General features: G+C 43.0%; 1 protein-coding gene across 1 annotated transcript in view; it reads right to left on the bottom strand.

The window, feature by feature from the left end:
* Positions 1 to 21123, bottom strand: part of LOC308314600 (solute carrier family 23 member 1) — a gene marked incomplete at both ends in the record, with an annotated part of 58990 nt that overhangs the window by 15968 nt on the left and 21899 nt on the right. The window contains 4 exons of the mRNA XM_080762230.1: positions 6951 to 7059; positions 12134 to 12298; positions 13292 to 13545; positions 20318 to 20474. Coding sequence (XP_080618356.1) covers positions 6951 to 7059; positions 12134 to 12298; positions 13292 to 13545; positions 20318 to 20474 — 685 coding nt within the window. The remainder of the gene's footprint in view (positions 1 to 6950; positions 7060 to 12133; positions 12299 to 13291; positions 13546 to 20317; positions 20475 to 21123) is intronic.

Here is a 21123-nt window from a genome sequence, read left to right as displayed (position 1 = left end):
AACCAATCTACCCCTGAACCAATCTACCCCTGAGCCAATCTACCCCTGAGCCAATCTACCCCTGAACCAATCTACCCCTGAGCCAATCTACCCCTGAGCCACTGCCGCCCCATATGGTTATAATCAGAAGTCCAAGGATCCACTAACATACTGAAACATTTTGTTGATATCATTGTCACAGAAACAGATTTGACTCATTTACTGTCTTGTCTAGCTAGGTCTTGTATCCCTTAATTGTTTCCCTGTCGGTAACCGGAAAAGTGGACACCGGGGAACTCCGTAAAACAATTGAGAATAAATGTATGCTTTGGAAAATTAAGTGTTTAAGCCACATGGGTCTCTGACTGCATGCAAGTCATTAAGTGTCAAGAAGTGTTCAGTGTTGGGCTTGAATGAATAGAAAGAAGTTAATCACTATGTAATTGTGTTTGAATGTTCTGATGCAAGCCGTTCCAAACAATGTGATGTCATATTCTTTCAAAATATAATGTCATATTCTTTCAGAATGTGACTCTCAGACTATGACTCATATCCTAAAATGTGTCCACACAAAGTGAGCGGAGCAGCGCATTATGTTATTGACAAAATGTGTCCACACAAAGTGAGCGGAGCAGCGCATTATGTTATTGACAAAATGTGTCCACACAAAGTGAGCGGAGGAGCGCATTATGTTATTGACAAAATGTGTCCACACAAAGTGAGCGGAGGAGCGCATTATGTTATTGACAAAATGTGTCCACACAAAGTGAGCGGAGCAGCGCATTATGTTATTGACAAAATGTGTCCACACAAAGTGAGCGGAGCAGCGCATTATGTTATTGACAAAATGTGTCCACACAAAGTGAGCGGAGCAGCGCATTATGTTATTGACAAAATGTGTCCACACAAAGTGAGCGGAGGAGCGCATTAAGTTCACACGGAACATTTATTGACGCCCACAGCATCTGAACCTATCAACCGAGCTTGTTTCTTTGTGAGAGTAGTGGGTTATTTGCTTCGACGAAGGGAGTTGATTAACCCATTCTGACCTGAGATCAGATTCATAACGAGGTTTCCACTGGACACACACTGGTCTGATAAACCCATTCTGACCTGAGATCAGATTCTAAAAATGTCAGTCGTTCTTCGATTTTTCTAAAAATAGCAGACCTACAAGCTCGTATCGCGCCACTCGGTGGCGCGATATGAGCTTGTAGATCTGCTGTTTTTCAATAGCTAAAGCATAACATGATGCTAACACCAAAATGGGTGCCCGGTCAGAATGGGTTAAGCCAAATGCTATGTATAATCACATTCCATGTCACTCACAATGGTGAAGTTCCCACACTCTACTTTAAGGATGCATAATAAAATAAACCTTAATGTTTACGACGACCTTTATATACAAAATGATTCTTGGTGCCCAGTCTGTTTTGGTGTCCGGATATACTTTTCAGATGTCGGCGGATTTGCGAGGCCGCCCACAGCGTTTATATGACGGTCATATGACGGTCATTCCCGGTTGTGTCAGTGTCTTATGTGGCATCATGGCTTGTCTTTATTACTTGTTTCCCCTTTACAGGAACCATTAAAACATCCAATGTTGGGTTAGTGGTAAACCAACCAACTTGGGTTTTTTATTTCTGCCTGCCTCACTGTTCTGCATGCTTCTCTGTGACTGTCAACGATGCATCAAAACCACAAGTAAGTTGTCACGCCGGTGCTGTCAACTATTGCGATTGAGAATGGTCTGGGGTTTCTTTTTTACTGTAAAAATGTCCTGCACTGTTTATTGCAGGTTATTGTGTAAAATAAATGGTGCATTTATACTACTATGGTCTACGACTCTAAACATTCTCCAGCTCCAACTTGTTCCTGTTCGCAGATGACTCAGCACTGCTGGTCTCGGACAGGAACAAACTGCAGGTTGAAAAGACCCTCGACTCTGAACTCGGTAGAATCTGCACCTGGCTCTCTTACACCTGGGAAAATCTTTAATTACCAACGTAATCAAAAAAGTCAATCAAAGAACAAGATTCCTTTACAGGATCTCCTCACTGGTCAACAAAAACACTTTGAAGACCTTAACAGGAGCCCTCGTACAAGGTTTCTTTGACTATGCATGCACCTCTTGGTACCACAGCACCTCAAAGGCCCTTAAAACAAGGCTCCAGACCTCCCAAAACAAACTGGTCAGGCTCCTACTTGGCCTCACCCCCCGAACCAACCTCACCCCTGCCAACTTTGCCAGGCTGGGATGGCTTAGGGTCGACGACAGAGTGCAGCATCTTGCAATGGGTCTGGTCCACAAGATTCGATACACCACCAAGATACCCATGTACCTGTCTAAATACTTCCTTAATGTAAACGAAGTCCACACCCACAACACCAGAGGGAGTGCAACAAACCATGTACAACCCAGATTTGGCACAAACAAGGGACTAAATTATTTTCGCTCCTATGCCACCAAAATGTGGAACGCCCTACCAACAGTCATTAAGACATGTGAATCCCTTGACTCCTTCAAAACCGCTCTCAAAGGGCACCTACGGACGGCTGCAATTCGAAACTGCCCCCCCCCCCCCCCCAGTTTTCCCCTCACTGTATATGTTTCTTTTCCCTATTTGCTTCCTTTATGATGAATTCCTGTTCTGTTCTTTAACTATATAGAAGTGTCTATTTGTACGTCTCTAAATGTTTTGATGAATTGAACATGGTGGACCCTGTTGTAAACAATGATATGATATGATATGAAGTTTATTTGTATAGCGCTTTTTAAAACATAGTTCCAAACAAGTGCTGCACAGAACAGGATTAAAAACAACAAGAAACACACAGTAACAAAATGATAATGGCACACAAAACAATAGCAAGCATGTATGTACAAATTGGCTAATTAAGTAGTTAAAAAAATACTCTGTATAAAGGTGTGTTTTCAGACGAGACTTAAATAGGGGGACGGATGGGGCTACCCTAATGTGCACTGGCAGTGCGTTCCACAGTCTGGGAGCTCGAGCGGAAAAAGCCTGGTTACCCCGGGTAACTAGGTTTGTACGAGGGACAGCCAGGAGGGCCTTATCCGAGGATCTGAGGGTGCGCACGGAGTTGGGGAGGGATAGCATCTCACGGATGTAAACAGGGGCCAGCCCATTTAGGGCTTTGAACGTGATTAAAATAATCTTAAAATCACATCTGGTGCTCACTGGCAACCAGTGCAGATCTGCTAGTATTGGTGTGATATGGTCCCGTTTCTTAGTATTTGTCAGTAGTCGAGCGGCAAGTGTAATGCTTAATTGGGTCGTCCACTCACAGTTAACAGTCTTTGTATTGAGTTTGTGCTTGAAATGTACTGTAATTCTGCAAACTGTTAATAAATATTTCAATCAATCAATCAATCCTTTGTACACTCGTGGCAAACTCCACCCATCTGACCCTGAGCTGGTACGCAGGCTGACGTACTGTACAGTAACTACATTACAGTATATAAGCTCTTATATTACCTTAGCGCCAACAGACATGCTTAACCCTTATACCTTATACAGACTCCACGCTCAACCTTAATCTAAAAACACATATACGGTACAAGAATATGCATGCCCAGTGCCCGTACACAGTATAAAGCACGCACACACACACCCATGTACACAGTGAGTACATTCACTCAGGAACTTATGCAAACACACAAACACGCACACATGCATAAGCAGGTGTGTGTGGGGGGGGGGGGGGGGGGGGGTGTGGGTGTGTTTTTGTGCGCACGTGTGTGTTGCAACACTTAAAATATAGAATATGAAATGTCGCAATATTTGGCATAAATAGCGCAATTTGAATTGTTTTCCATGCATCGTGCAGCCCTAACTGTGTGTGTGTGTGTGTCTCTGTGTATGTGTGTGTGTGTGTGTGTGTGTATGTGTGTGTGTGTGTGTGTGTGTGTGTGTGTGTGTGTGTGTGTGTGTGTGTGTGTCTGAGAGTGAGAGCATTTGGATGTGTGCATGTTCACTTCAATATTTTATTGTGTGCCTATGTTTTTGGTAACATATACGTAGGCACTTCCCTGCATGAAGCCAATTCTAGCCAATCGGTATGGAATGTAAAAAGAATCACACCCGTGTGTGAGTGACGGTGAGTTGCGCTCTAATCATTGTACATCATCATCAAGAATGGTGGTCCCTTATTGGCCAAGGGTGGCCACCGATATACCCAGCCGATTTGCTCAGACACAAATCAGACGTAAATTCTCCATTCATTGTCAATGGCATTTCATGAATCTACACTATAGCTGATTATAGGAGGGGCTAATGATATTGTCCTGCTAATACGAGAGGGGGCCGTGTTTATTCAATTACGTTTTTAATTTATTTTATTTCTTTTTGGAAAATTAAAAGAAATTCCAAAAACATTAATGAAAAACTTGCATGGAGGTCCCTGAAAGGCATGGCCAGTAACAACAGTTCCATACTCTCGTGGCCAGTAGGGAACTCCTACCTCCCCCATCAAATCAAACTCAGCTTCTTCAACGCAACGGTGGAGTCTCTTCTCCTATACGCCAGTATAGGAGGGTTGGACCCTGAAGCCAACCCTGCAGAAGTTTGTAGATGGATGCTACACCAGAATGTTGCGTGCAGTATAGTTAACATCAGCAAGAGTTGTTACCAACAAGAATCTGTATGATGGAATGCCGAGGGTGAACCAAAAAATAGCAGCCAGGAGAATGAGACTAGCAGGACACTGCCAATGACACCAATGAATTGCATTTTTATTTTTTAATGGCGCTTTTCTATGCACTACGTGCCTACTCAAAGCGCTTACGGTTCATTCATTCATTCATACATTGAGAGGTGAAGCGGCAAACAGTCGACGCCAGCGTCCTCACTTCCCACCCCCAATCCAACCCTTAATGCTGAGTGTCAAGCAGGGAGGCACTGGGTCCCATTTTTAGAGTCTTTGGTATGAAGACTCTAAATAGCTGCCAGCCAGCAAATTAGTGCTGTGGGAACCAACACACGGGCACCGGTCATTAACATAATTGTGGATGTACTCAAGGAAGACGCAGGAGCGCAAAGCACCAACGAGCTGGAGAACCGCGATGACAGGAAGCAACGACGGGGAATGCTCGACTGAGGACGACCTTAAGAGAGTACTGACAACTTGAACCAAATGTTTGACACTGGATTGGTCTAGCGGTTTGCAAGATGAGCTCCAGACTCATACACACAGACAGACACGCGAAACATTGTCCCCGCCCACCCCCCGGCCTTCAGCGTGGCGGAGAAACATTGTCCCCGCCCACCCCCGGCCTTCAGCGTGGCGGAGATAAGGAGCTGCGTGTGATTACACATCTGTTGTGCATCCAGCTAATCGATGCAGATGGATGCACACAGGAAATCAGCCACATCATCACAACACTCATGACAAGTTGTTCCATCTGCAGTCCTTTTAGATTCCAGAAGTTATGTGTGGTGATAAAGTCACTTTAGTGAGTCCAATACTTATAAGGCATGGCAAGCAGCTTGATGTACGTTTCCGTACAGCTCTGGAATCAAACGAGAGCAGATGGAAGATAGTTGTCATGATAAGGTTCTCATTTGAGTGTGTGGCTGATTTAGACTGCATGGACATAGTATAACTATAAATGCACCAAGTCTCTGTGTGTGTGTGTGTGTACGTGTCTGTCCACGTAACTCGAGAACCGTTCGCCCCACCGACTTCAAAATATACTTCCCAAAATATTCTGTAGTTTGAAGGGTTTAAAGATCCAATCTTTAACCTCCTGCATGGTCTGCTCAGAGACACATCTGGGCTGCCCGGACAATATCACATGTTTAATATTCAGGATGAGTTGGACTTCATGGATGCCAATGAACGTTGGACGGCTGAAATGGAGGAAAGGCCTGTCGATGTGGCAAGAACATGACAGCACACAACCGCTTGGGCAGGCTCCGTCGTTGAGGGAGCGCGTTGCTAATAACATCTTATTCTGTGTAGTGTGTGAGGGGCAATTTGTTTTTCTTTTGTGATTAGTATTTTACTGGATTTTCTTTTTCAGACAACACAACACACATCCTTATACCAGTCAATACCAGTCAACAGTAACAACAATACAGAGCAAACTAACGAAGGAAAAAAAAGAAAAAGAAAAAAGGGTTTGACACAAATCGACAGTCACGTTGCAACAAAACATTATTTTCTAATCGTGTAGTGTGTGCATGTTTGAGATCATAGAGAATAACATTTGAGAAGATTCACAAATGTGTGTCGCAACAACAATTTCAAAATCGGTTATGATTTTAAAACTCCTGTAGCGTGAGCCCAACTTAATTGCTCTGCTCTTCTGTTATTAGTTAACAGCTGGCAGCTGCGCTCTGAAATAATTGTTATTCTTTTTGATGCCAGAGCATTTAGAGTTGAGCAGCAGTAATCGACAGGAGGAAATGCAAGCGCGGGAGACTTTCTCTAGTTCAGTAGGAGTCACAAAATACTTTTTATATATTTCTTAGCTGTTAAAACCTGCATGTTAATGTGGCCTATAGTAGAATCACGTAAAGACACAGAGCAGGGATCATATTATTGTGGCACACTGTACTTCATCTGCTGATGAGGAAACTGAACTACATGCAATATACTGTACTGATCCTTAGTCATGCTCAAGATTCGGTCTACTCACTCTCCTTGGTGGGCTACGGACAGTTCAGAAACCTGTCTACCAATGACATCATCAGTGGGGATTCCAAGCAAATATTACTATATCCTCTATATCTTTACCTGGAGAGTCAGCATACTTAAATTCTTGCATAACAATATAACTGAATTGAAATTCCAAATATGCCTATGTGTGTGTGTGTGTGTGTGTGTGTGTGTGTGTGTGTGTGTGTGTGTGTGTGTGTGTGTGTGTGTGTGTGTGTGTGTGTGTGTGTGTGTGTGTGTGCGCGCGCGCGTGCGTGTGTGCGTGCGTGCGTGTGTTAGTTAGTCACCTGTGTCAATGATACCAGGGTTGGAGTGGAACCAGGTCGGTAGGACAAGGCCACTGAACGTAGAGAAACCCAGAATGAGGAGGTTTCTGGATGAGTTGAGATCCACATACTGAAACACAAAGGGAGAGAGAGGGAGAGAGTGAATGGGAATAAGGGAGAGAATAAAAGGAAGAGAGGCTGGTGTGGGCATGAGTAATGAAAGAGAGGCTGGTGTGGGCATGAGTAATGAATGAGCGAGAGGAATACAGGTATGAGAATGTATGAGTCAGCGAGAATAGAGAACGAGTGAGTCATTAAGTTGAGTGAAAGGTTGAACTTGACAGTGATAGAACAGATGGCTTTACTGTATCCATTTTCTTTGAATGGATGAGATTAAAATGTCATGGACATGGGCAAATAAAGAAAATACTAAATAGACAAAAAATCAGACCCATCTGAAGTGAATATGTACTGTACTGTACTGTACTGTACTGTACTGTACTAGCCCTCCTCCCTGGCCAGTGTTTGTCTGTGTGTTAGGCTGTGCAACAGTGATACTTGGTGGTGAACAAACGCTATAACGCTATTTCCGTGCTCGGACACAGCCAGGGACAGACCCAGGGACACAGCCACAAAATATACATTAAAGGTACATAAAACATATTTTGCTAAAAGCTAAGGAAAATAAGTGAGTTTCAAAAAAATGTTTTAAAAGCTAACACAGCTGTAGCTGTCATACTCATGTACATGAGTAGCATTACTTAGAGCAGGGGTTTTCAACTGGTGGTCCGTGAATGTATTGCATGTGGTCCCTGACCATGCATTTAGTAATGAGAAAAGTGAAGCTCTTTATTTTTACCTTTGACCTCACCTTTATGGCCCACTAGTTGAGAAACACTAGCACTAAATGACCTGGTGACCTACAGCACGATGACGCGTCAATGTTGTCAGTTAGTTACCGCATGGGAAGTCAGACATCAAAAACTTCCACAGCAAATTGAGTTAGAATCTCAAGGGAAAGTGTACCGGATTACCTGCTTGTGTCACCATTATTAGGACATGTGCCTACAGTATAAATTCAGTCACAAGTTTCAGTCACACGTTGCGTGAGTTCAATATAGAAGGTTAAGAATAAGGGCAACCATGGGAAACTAATAGATCGGTGGTGCTCAATCTATTCTTAGCTCTGGACCACTAGTATATCTCAGTTAAATAATTTAATTCACCTCAAATTAACAAATTAAATCATTGTCATCAGTCATTATTTAATTTCAAGCTTTTTTCCCCCGAACACCAAGCCCATATCCCCCCTCCCAACACAATGGTGCTCCCTAGGTTGATTTGATTGATTCTTCTTAGTCAGGGTGGTGGTCCCTGGTTCATATTAAAGGAGAATTCCATACTAAAAGGCTTTCTTACCTTTCTTTGTAGTTGTTACGTCCCCATCAAAGAGGTCCAGGTGTTATTTTGTGCAAAAGCTCCTCATTGGCTATTTCCCCTACCCTAAGCCCTAAATGAATTGCATTGAATTGAACGGGATGTATGGGGTGTTGTGCTAATTCGCTTATTTCCATCGCTCAAAATTATATATTTTTTGTATATATCCTCTCTTCATAATGTAAATAATAACCCAAGCGGCACACTTTACTACTTATTTCAATGGAAATAAGCGAATTAGCACAACACCCCATACATCCCATTCAATTCAATGCAATTCATTTAGGGCTTAGGGTAGGGGAAATAGCCAATAAGGAGCTTTTGCACAAAATAACACCTGGACCTCTTTGATGGGGACGTAACGACTACAAAGAAAGGTATGAAAGCCTTTTAGTATGGAATTCGAGTCATCAAATGACACTCCATACATGGACATGACAAGGAAGGTCATTTTGGTACCGTAGGGCCTGCAGAAGAAGATAAGATATAGGGCACATTTGGGTTTATGAAGGGGAAGACAAGACCATTAATTAACCACAGGCCTCCAGCCTGGAATCCATGTGGTCGCGGCATAATCTCTTTTCAGTCATCACATTCTGATAAGTAGACAGGTGCTATAGTGCTATACCATTAATCAAGCTATAAAAACCAATAACATGATCAAAACATATGCCAAATCTAAAAATGAAACGAAAAAATGAATATATGGCTCTGTAGTCTGAATAGACGAATGAGATGTATTGATTACTGCATGGTAAGCCTATATACTTTAATTTGAAAATGATGGCATCTTAAGCACTTGACTCTACTATATGTGAATTATAATTGATGAACAGACCTCAACTCCATTATAGGCCAGTGGTTGTCAAACTTTTTAACCCATTCTGACCTGAGATCAGATTCATACGAGGTTTCCACTGGACACACACTGGTCTGATGAACCCATTCTGACCTGAGAACAGATTCTAAAAATGTCAGTCGTTCTTCGAATTTTTCAAAAATAGCAGACCTACAAGCTCGTATCGCGCCACTCGGTGGCGCGATATGAGCTTGTAGATCTGCTATTTTTCAATAGGTAAAGCATAACATGATGCTAACACCAAAATGGGTGCCCGGTCAGAATGGGTTAATGTCAGGGACCCCAAAACTAATATGCATTTTACCACAAACTGGCCCCACTTTGAGAACCACCTCCTACAGGCAACATCGTTGCTTCTTTTCCATAAGATATATTTGGGGGGGGGGGAATCAGTATTTGCTTTGTTCACAGGGAAGTAGAGAGACAAGACAAGGAGGACAGAGAGGGTGATGCAGCCAAGGAGACACATCACAGGCCTCCAGCCTGGAATCCATGTGGTCGCGGCATAATCTCTTTTCAGTCATCACATGTTTTCAATCCTCATGTGGCTCACTCACTTATGTTGTCTATAATGCCATTAAATGTATATGTCCTGCAATGTCCTGCTTGCACTACACACACCATACAGTACATGGGTCAAACAACTGGCGCCTTCACTTAACGGCCTGCAGGTTCATATCGGAATAGAGGGTACTGTATGCGTGTGACATCATCATTATACCCGGAAGTGAAGCGGGAACGCCTACCGAGTGGCAAAGAACTACTTTCTGGACTTACCTGCTTTAACCCATTCTGACCTGAGATCAGATTCATACGAGGTTTCCACTGGACACACACTGGGTCTGATGAACCCATTCTGACCTGAGATCAGATTCTGAAAATGTCAGTCGTTCTTTGATTTTTCAAAAATAGCAGACCTACAAGCTCGTAGCGCGCCACTCGGTGGCGCGCTACGAGCTTGTAGATCTGCTATTTTTCAATAGCTAAAGCATAACATGATGCTAACACCAGAATGGGTTCCCGTTCAGAATGGGTTAATTACTTCAGTCTACAGTATCATAATAAATAATAATATTAACATGAATAGGCTATAAGTACATGCATTTGAAATGATTAATTAATAATCATTTCGTATATATAAAAATAGCAGATCTACAAACTCTAAACGTGTCGCAGCACTTTTTTGTGACTTGGTTTGTGAGTGTGAAAATATAGTGGCCCTCTGGAGTGAGTGTAGAAATATAGTGGCCCTCTGGAGTGAGTGTAGAAATATAGTGGCCCTCTGGAGTGAGTGTAGAAATATAGTGGCCCTCTGGAGTGAGTTGTAGAAATATAGTGGCCCTCTGGAGTGAGTGTAGAAATATAGTGGCCCTCTGGAGTGAGTGTAGAAATATAGTGGCCCTCTGGAGTGAGTGTAGAAATATAGTGGCCCTCTGGAGTGAGTGTAGAAATATAGTGGCCCTCTGGAGTGAGTGTAGAAATATAGTGGCCCTCTGGAGTGAGTGTAGAAATATAGTGGCCCTCTTGAGTGAGTGTAGAAATATAGTGGCCCTCTGGAGTGAGTGTAGAAATATAGTGGCCCTCTGGAGTGAGTGTAGAAATATAGTGGCCCTCTGGAGTGAGTGTAGAAATATAGTGGCCCTCTGGAGTGAGTTGTAGAAATATAGTGGCCCTCTGGAGTGAGTGTAGAAATATAGTGGCCCTCTGGAGTGAGTGTAGAAATATAGTGGCCCTCTGGAGTGAGTGTAGAAATATAGTGGCCCTCTGGAGTGAGTTGTAGAAATATAGTGGCCCTCTGGAGTGAGTGTAGAAATATAGTGGCCCTCTGGAGTGAGTGTAGAAATGTAGTGGCCCTCTGGAGTGAGTGTAGAAATATAGTGGCCCTCTGGAGTGAGTGTAGAAATATAGTGGCCCTCTGGAGTGAGTGTAGAAATGTAGTGGCCCTCTGGAGTGAGTGTAGAAATATAGTGGCCCTCTGGAGTGAGTGTAGAAATATAGTGGCCCTCTGGAGTGAGTGTAGAAATATAGTGGCCCTCTGGAGTGAGTTGTAGAAATATAGTGGCCCTCTGGAGTGAGTGTAGAAATATAGTGGCCCTCTGGAGTGAGTGTAGAAATATAGTGGCCCTCTGGAGTGAGTGTAGAAATATAGTGGCCCTCTGGAGTGAGTGTAGAAATATAGTGGCCCTCTGGAGTGAGTGTAGAAATATAGTTGCCCTCTGGAGTGAGTGTGAAAATATAGTGGCCCTCTGGAGTGAGTGTAGAAATATAGTGGCCCTCTGGAGTGAGTGTAGAAATATAGTGGCCCTCTGGAGTGAGTGTAGAAATATAGTGGCCCTCTGGAGTGAGTGTAGAAATATAGTGGCCCTCTGGAGTGAGTGTAGAAATATAGTGGCCCTCTGGAGTGAGTGTAGAAATATAGTGGCCCTCTGGAGTGAGTGTAGAAATATAGTGGCCCTCTGGAGTGAGTGTAGAAATATAGTTGCCCTCTGGAGTGAGTGTGAAAATATAGTGGCCCTCTGGAGTGAGTGTAGAAATATAGTGGCCCTCTGGAGTGAGTGTAGAAATATAGTGGCCCTCTGGAGTGAGTGTAGAAATATAGTGGCCCTCTGGAGTGAGTGTAGAAATATAGTGGCCCTCTGGAGTGAGTGTAGAAATATAGTGGCCCTCTGGAGTGAGTGTAGAAATATAGTGGCCCTCTGGAGTGAGTGTATAAATATTATATAATATGCATTATAAACATACTTGTATTGTGTTATACACTACAATTATAGTTATAAGAACTCCTAATACTCAAACTCCTAATACTCAAACATATAAAATGCTTCATAACATGTTATGATTATTCTCATAAATGAATATGTATGGCTTCCTATTTGTTTTCAATAGAATCGTTTCTTTCATTCCATACCTGCAGGTTGGATATTCCCACCGCTGCGATCATTCCGAACATGACGAGGAACATGCCACCGATGACAGGGTCTGGGATGGTGATGAAGACCGCTCCGAACTTCCCGAAGATCCCCAGGACGATCATCAGCAAGCCCGCTGTCTGGAGAACCAATCTGCTGCCAACCTGGCAACCAACAACAACAACAGCAACCAGGGCCTCATTTATCAAAGCAGAGCCACTGAGACTATTCGTCATCCCAAACTCAAATACATGCACACACACACACACACACACACACACACACACACACACACACACACACACACACACACACACACACACACACACACACACACACACACACACACACACACACACACACACACACACACACACACACACACACACACACACACACACACACACACACACACACACACACACACACACACACACACACACACACACACACACACACACAGCAGCCTGATAGATGGGGAGAGGGAAGAAACTGCCGTGCCCAAAAAAACATTCATGTGAAACTTGGCAACACAGTTTTTGTTGATTTTTGCATCATAAATCCTGTCGTGTTGATGGCGTTTAGATTAGAATGATGAGATAAGTGTTCAGGAATGCGTGACTAAGTATAGTAACCACAGTGGTTATCATCACAATATGATAATTATATTGGCATTCCCATATATGGGCGTAATATTGATCACCATATTTGGGCATATGGGATTTTCCTTTTTTTTTTAAATAAACAGCTTCAGAATTCTGCTAAATATGATGCAAATTAAACATCAAAACATTAAACGCTATTGACATTGAAGGGAAAATGTACGTCATACAGTATGTAACCAAGCAAATCAGCTAACCAATCACAGGCATTCTGATTGGCCAGTATGAGATGATGTATGATGATTAGAGCTGATAATTCCGCTAAATATGATGAAACATAAAAAGATGAATTGACATTGAAGGGAAAACTTATGTAAACGAGCAAATCGGCTAACCAATCACATGTTGGTGGGAGCGCTTGGCCAATCTCGCGCTACGAGCTTGTAGGTCTGCTATTTTAGAAAAATCGTAAAAATGTGGCGCAAATCTTTGAACATATATTCTTTCAAAGTGAATGTTTTTAACTGGGGTCTAAATGGGTTAACGGGGCAGTACCTTTGTGATGCCCAGTGCTGCGATGTTCTGGCTGTAGGACGTGGTTCCGTTCCCGGTGCCCCACAGGGCCGCGAGGATGCACCCGATGCCCTCCACGGCGATGCCGCGGTTAATGGCGTGGGTGGGCGGGGGAGGGGCGCCGGATAGGCGGGCACAGGCATAGTAGTCCCCGATGGATTCCATGGTGGAGGCCAAGACCCCCGCCATCATGCCCAGTACGGAGCTCACACTCACAGTGGGAACGCCCCACTGACCTGTAGGGGGGAAAGAGTTGGTGTTAATAGCACGCACGCACACGCACACACGCACGTTTTCTAGCCCAAGGAGTGTTGTTTGTGCAAAAGTAATGCTTGGAATGGATTCAGAATCATGAAAAACCCCTAGTTTCACATGCTACTTAGCAAAAGAAAAGCTTGACGTTTTTGACAATTTTGCCTGCCATAGGATGTTAACTGAAAAAAGAAATTGCCCAATACTAAAAGCCTGTCGGCCTGCTATTATGCTCCCCGGAGGACAAGATATCTTTAAAACTGATGGCTGGATTAGAATGACATTTGCAGAGCGCATTCATGCTCACCGGAGAGTGACGCCATGATCTTTGCTTTAGAGCTACCCATAAGCGCGCGCACACACACACACACACACACAGTCACACACACACAGTCACACACACACACACACACACACACACACACACACACACACACACACACACACACACACACTGTACACTGTAATTAATTAGTCTCATGACACGCAGCTGCGTCTAGATTCTCCCGGCAGATCCTGCCGGGAGCTGCCTATGCCATAGAAAGCATAGGTGAACCCCAGGCTAGACAATATCTGACTCCAAGTCTTAGGAATTAATTATTGGGTGAGTGCACACGCAGTGCTACAAGTTGAAATGCTGACGTTGTTAAATGTGCACAGATAGTCCTATCTGTGCACGTTTGGACTGATCTATGGCTAGGTATTTAAGATCACACATTCACACTAGGGCAATTAATGATATTTTTAAGGTGATTATTACTAAAGCCAAACAATAACGCCAGACAATATTGTTGGCTGCTAGGAGCGTCACAGAAAAAGTGAAACCAAGAAGTCACTTGTCCAACGGACAAGTAAAAATGTAATGCACTGAAGATGTATTACTTGTCCCGGACACCCGGACAAGCCTTAGGGCTGTATTTTGCGTGTCTTAAGTACCAGGTCTTATTCCCTAACTTGAGTGGCGTGAGGAGGCGTGATCAATGCCATTTGGCTATTATGAGTGGCCAAAGAGCATTGATCACGCCTCCAGGTCTTTAGTTTACTCAAGTTAGGGAATAAGACCTGGTACTTATAAGACATGCAAAATACAGCCCTTAATTTCAAGTCCTGCCATTTCATTCATTATCAATGGCATTTAATGTTGGTGTTAGGGCAAAGTTTGTGTTTACACGCACACTAAAAGCTGGACATAGGAGGTGCTGGCGCCCCTCAAAAAATGCCAGCACCCCCAGGACACCGATAGCACTTTTCAAGGACAGGAACAAGGCAGCACGTGTGGTGCCGTGGCGTGTTAACAAGTGTCACGGGTTCTGGATTTGTGTCTACACGCAGATATACAGTATGCTCCTCAGAACCTAATTACTGCTCAGCTCAGGGGGAGGTACTACTAACCATGACTTAGTGGGCCTTCTGGACTCCTCTAACATATCATGCACAGTAATTACACAGCACAGTGTTTTCTCTGTCTCATTATTGCTATATGGATGTGTCTTTCTGATGTGCAAGAGTCAGCGATAATCCACCGACAATGCGAAGTTTGATTCATGACAGCTATGTCTATAAACTTACTTTTTCAAGTGGGTTGGGCACAGAGGTGGTGAATTAAAACCATCCAATTTCGCGCACAGACACAAATACACTAAATAATGACACCAAAACAGCCAAGGCATACATTTATACCACACCAGTGTTTGAATCATGAATGGCAAAAACTAAACTAAAAAACACGTGTCACTTTGAGGATTCCCTCCATAGAGTAGCACTTATATTGCACTAGCCTCAACGACCTTACCGGTCGCAGAGGCTCAACTTATGTCATGTATGTAGACATAGCACTCTACAGTGCAGTGCTACTCAACCCGCGGCTCTCATTAGTTTTATTGTCCGTGGCCATGAAAAGTGCTTATAGTGGCGTTCTCTCCTGAAGTTTGTTTGTTAGTTTGTTGTGTTGTGCGTGAGTGCGAGCAACGCGATCACCGGCATCTGGACACTGACGTGACAGCCAGGCACAGCCAGCCAGCCAGGGCAGCGAAGGTAACAGTTACGGCACTTGAAAAAAACAAAACACAAAGAAACCTGGCTAATAAAAGAAGGACGGTTTTTATGTACTTAATTCAACGCCACCCCCGGTAATTAATAGGGGGACGGCTTTTTATTGAAGGAAGGAATGTATTTGAGGATTTACTGTATTATGGCTTATAGCAGCTTTAATATACCTTTGAGCTGTTAATAATAATAATAATAATAATAATAATAATAATAATAATAAAAAGTCCCCCCATTCTGTGTTTCATTAACACAGAATGAAACACATTAACAAAAATCATTAACGTGGTGAATCACACCATGTTAATGATTTCTTTCAGATTGGCAAAAGGCCGATGCACACCTCAGAAGGCTAGTGACAGGTGCGTAGGGCAATAAAGCATACTTAAAAAGGTTATCTTTGAAAAACAAAGAAGGGTCGCTTAGACCTTCATCAGGACAGACAAATTATTGTCTGTCCTGAATGAAGGTCTAATCGACCGAAACGTTGACCAATAAAGAGCAACATTTTTGGCAAGTTTCTGACAGTGTGCGGGACCCTTCTTTGTTTTTAAAAGATAACCTTTTTAACCCATTCTGACCTGAGATCAGATTAAAAAAATGTCTAATACATCCTGACAGTTTTCTGAAAAAGCTATGTTTCTATGTCAGTCATTCTTCGATTTTTGCAAAAATAGCAGACCTACAAGCTCGTAGCGAGCCACTCGGTGGCGCGCTATGAGCTTGTAGATCTGCTATTTTTCAATAGCTAAAGCATAACATAATGCTACGTAACACCAAAAGGGGTTCCCGCCCAAAATGGAGTAATGATTTCTTTCAGACCTCCAGTTCTAGGAAACAGAATGGGGGGGGACATTTTTATTATTTCAGCTCAAATTTATAACAGCTCAAAGGTATGTTAATAATAGTCCCCTTTAACCCATTCTGACCTGGCACCCATTTTGGTGTTAGCATCATGTTATGCTTTACCTATTGAAAAATAGCAGATCTACAAGCTCATAGCGCGCCACCGAGTGGCGCGCTACGAGCTTGTAGGTCTGCTATTTTTGAAAAATCGAAGAACGACTGACATTTTTAGAATCTGATCTCAGGTCAGAATGGGTTAATCAGACCAGTGTGTGTTCAGTGGAAACCTCGTTATGAATCTGATCTCAGGTCAGAATGGGTTAATAATAGTCCCCTTTAAGTGTGCATGCCGGTAGGATGATTTGGAGTCAGCCGCAGCTAATCATCCACTCTGGCGTTCCTCATGCTTATACTACAGTATGCTAAACACTATATATACTATAATACTATAGGCCTAAAGAAAGCTACGTACGTCTGCATCTTCGACAATGACAGACTACCAAGGAGGAGATGGAGGTGTGTGCGTGCGGGCGTGCTTTTATGGGGTTTGGTTTGGATGTCCGACAGATGTCTGCCAGCTAACGTGCATAAATTGAAGCAGATAATAGGTGGGACAGGACTGGGAAACTGACAACTGCTGACAGGTTTATTACGTCTTTATGAATACATCTTCAACTTCCAGTAAACCTTTTTTTATCCGAGTTCCTAGAAGTATTATGCTTTCAAGCTTTCTGTACTTTCTGAGTCAACCTATCTTTATACGTAGGTTCTCCTGTCCCCCCCCGGCCCCCACACATGTAAAGCGTCTTTGGGTATTAGAAAAGCGCTATACAAGTCCCAGATATTATTATTATTATTATTTATAATAATATCTTGGTCTTATAGCGCTTTACATGTTACCCAGACGCTTTACATGTGTGCAGACCAACTGTGTGGCTTAAAGGTGCAACTTTAGTTTTTTTCAACCAAGGTTCATGTTTTAGGTTGTTAGAGAAAATAAAAGATGAATGTAATTAATTTTTTCATTTGCTACTTTCTTTCGTTTTAGCGATTTTAGCTATTTGTTACAGGGGGGGGGGGGGGGGCATTCGAGCATGGGGCTAAATATGTATTTTATTACAAAATGTTATAGCGATTTATTTCTTTATTATTTACTATAGTCCTACTAGACCCCGTAAAATTACATCTGGCCACAAAAGATCACAGGATCTACTGCATGTGAAGGGGATGTGACAAACTGTCATATTGTACATGTATAACACATGTGGCAGCCCCCTATAGTAAGGGGGGCTTTACAGAGTAAAGGCGGACATATCTTCCAGGCACCCCGAGCTTCTATTTTGAAGAAATCCCGGCACTAATAATTGTGTTAAAGAAAACACCCAGTAATGTTTTGAGCATGCTTAATTTCATCTGATGATGAGGCATACTCGACATGTCACTGTGTTAAGCTGTCTTCATGAATGCACCATGGGAGTTCATCTGCACTGTTATTTATACTACTGTATATACGGTATAGTCACATGACATGGTCGTGTGCTGAAATAGCATGCGTTGTGTGAGCTTGTAGATCGGTTATTTTTGGCGTGCAACACGCCATTCGCCTAAGTATAAATAAATCACACTGCAAGTGTGATTTCTTTATAGGCAGAGATGGTGTACAGTATGTATATGAATTCTCCATGCATTTTCTACAGCATACGTTTCTCCCCAATAAGTCCTGTGATACATCAGTGCCTTCCTCAACACGAGTGGCCAAATCATCATGACGGCAGACTCACCAGTGCACACAATACCAAAATGATTACAGGGTGAACTAAATGTAACCCTTTACATGTATTGAACAGAGAGTACAAGCTAATGCCATCCGGTAGGAGATATAGAACTCCACAGGATGACTATAATAGATTTAAGCACTCATTTGTTACCGACTAGATGCACTTTATTGACTAGTTGTAGCCTGATTATCAGACTGTAGCTTTCTTGAGATTCAGTCCACTCAGAGAGTGGGCGGAATCTTTGGGCTGGATCCAGGCTAGACTAGTTGCACTTTATCAAGGGAATGTGTGCAATATCTCAGTTTTTTATGTTGATGTGTTTCATGGTGTTTTTATTTTCTTTCTGTGAATGTGTATGTGATATGCAGCTGTGACTCGATCTGTGTCCAAGACAAATTTGTCACTTAACAGTACGTGCAGGGTGCCATACAAGCGCGAGACCCGAGACTGACACAGGGCGCCTCTTTCTCTCTCTCTCTCTCTGCATGCACACACACAGGGCGAAATGTTTGTGATAGCGTAGCCTACAGTACATGCGCTATAGCAGGACGTTAAATCTCCACACACACACACACACACACACACACACACACACACACACACACACACACACACACACACACACACACACACACACACACACACACACACACACACACACACACACACACACACACACACACACACACACACACACACACACACACACAGTACAAAAGATTGCAGCGTTGAACGATGTATGGTTTATCAATGTTGGGCTAATATAGCTAAGGAATAAAGGTTCCTTAGTCTTTAAATAAATACTTTCTGAAACGTCTATGGGAAAAATGAATTGGAAATTCTCTTCCGCCCCCTTTTGTCATGAAAGTGGGCGGGACTGCGATGCTCCATAATCCCTAATCCCTAATCCATAATCTCCATAATCGTTATAATTACGATGAGGCTCTGTATGAATCTATAGGCATCTATAAGAAGGTCTTCTGTCCGTGTCTGTGTGTCCAAAGTTAATCTCACAAACTGCTGGATCAATCAGCAGCATCTTTCCTGTGCACTCTGCCAGGGCATATTTTTTCACATGTGTTTCTGTGGGGGGGAAATATTGAACCGTTGGAAGTCAATGTGGCTCTGATCAGGCTGAAACCTTGATCAATTACTTTATCATATCAAGATGAGCAGCGCTCATTGTCTTCCGATGTTACGGCGGTTTGGCTACGTTCAGAACGTACATGATGACATGTTTAGAACGTACATGATGCGACGCGGTGACGGAATTAAGGCACACGGGGTTGTACGTTTGCGTGTTTAGATGTCAAAGCAGGAAAACGGAAAAAATTACTATTATTAATTTATTTCATACAGAGCACTTGGTTTGGCATAAGCGTGACATTGATTCCAGCATCACTGCCAATGTTTTGTTCGGGTTTCAGACTCGCGGACATCGGCGAGGCGGATGCAGCATAATGAGAATATCACCGCGGAAAAAGCCCTGTCCCGTTTATTTACAAACATTCCGAAGTGGTCAATTGGGCCGGAATTGTTTTACAGCAACATTAGGAAGGCATTAAAACAACTGTACATTAGCTAAGTAATAAAAAATGACATACTGCATTAACAAATGTCTATATGTTTTAAACTGAATTTGATAATATTCATGTATAATGTTGTTTACATATTATTGTCGCTGCTCTGCGGAAAACTCTACTGTTACTAGTACTAACTGTTGGTCTATAAAGCTTTGAATGGTTTAGGGCCAAAGATACATTTCTGATCTTCATGCGATCATCATGAACCATCCAGATTTGGGAAAAAGGTCTGCTTTAGTGCTTTCTGTCCCTAAAAGCACTAGAAGAGTTAAGGCAGATCCATGCACACCTCAAAGGTTGGCGACAGGTGCATAGGACAAACATTCCTAAATATACGTTTTTCCTCTTTAAAACAAGGAATGGACCTCCCACTCTCTTTGCACAGAGGGAAACAAAACACAACATCAAGAAAGAAGAGGGGTGATCCGAGCACTCCAAAAAGTTAGGGGGGGGGGGGGGAGGAGGAGAGGGTAAAACACAGTAATCATTTGTTTTTTACATACCTGGGTAAGGCACGTGGAACCAAGGAGCGCTGGTTACGGCGTCCAAGTTGGTGTCGGTTCTGGCCAGGTAACCATAGCGGTCGGGTTCTGACGGCAGGACATCAAACACGGTCAGCAGGAAGCAGACCAGCCAGCCCCCGCACATCCCAAACAAGGCCTAGGAGTGGGATTCAAAGCAGAGATACGTTAACAATGACGTCTAGAATAAAGGTTCAAAGCAGAGATACATTAACAATTACGTCTAGAATGAAGGTTCAAAGCAGAGATACATTAACAATTACGACTAGAATAAAGATTTTAACCATTATGTCTAGAATAAAAGGTACACACGCACGCACGCACGCACGCACGAACGAACGCACACACACACAAGCACACACACACACACACACACACACACACACACCCACACACACACACACACACACCCACACACACAACCCGCATGCGGGGTTCCTAAGACACAAATCACAGTAATGATGTGGCCAAGAGAGCAGCATAACATTTATTACCAGGCATAAACCCAATACAAACATACGTAAAAATACAACTAGACCAACTGGGTTGGTCTAAAAATACAACTAGACCCAACTAGACAGACAGACCCTGACGAAGACCTTTTGGTCGAAACGCGTACACGTAGGTCCTGTTATTTATTTGCCAGCTTGCTCATCATCAAATTAACTATTTAATTGTTCACCTAAGACGGAGTGCCTTGGATTATTTTCTTTTCAAGTCTGCAATTTACACTTTGACAAGCAGTACAACTTGGAGGAAGGATACCGTTTGTCTATAAAAATACAACT

Source organism: Protomyctophum bolini (genome assembly GCF_963924005.1).
Source record: "Protomyctophum bolini genome assembly, chromosome: 4".
In the NCBI taxonomy this organism is placed as follows: Eukaryota; Metazoa; Chordata; class Actinopteri; order Myctophiformes; family Myctophidae; genus Protomyctophum; species Protomyctophum bolini.
The sequence above is the reverse complement of the archived record's forward strand: the minus strand, read 5'-3'. Positions and strand labels throughout refer to the sequence as shown.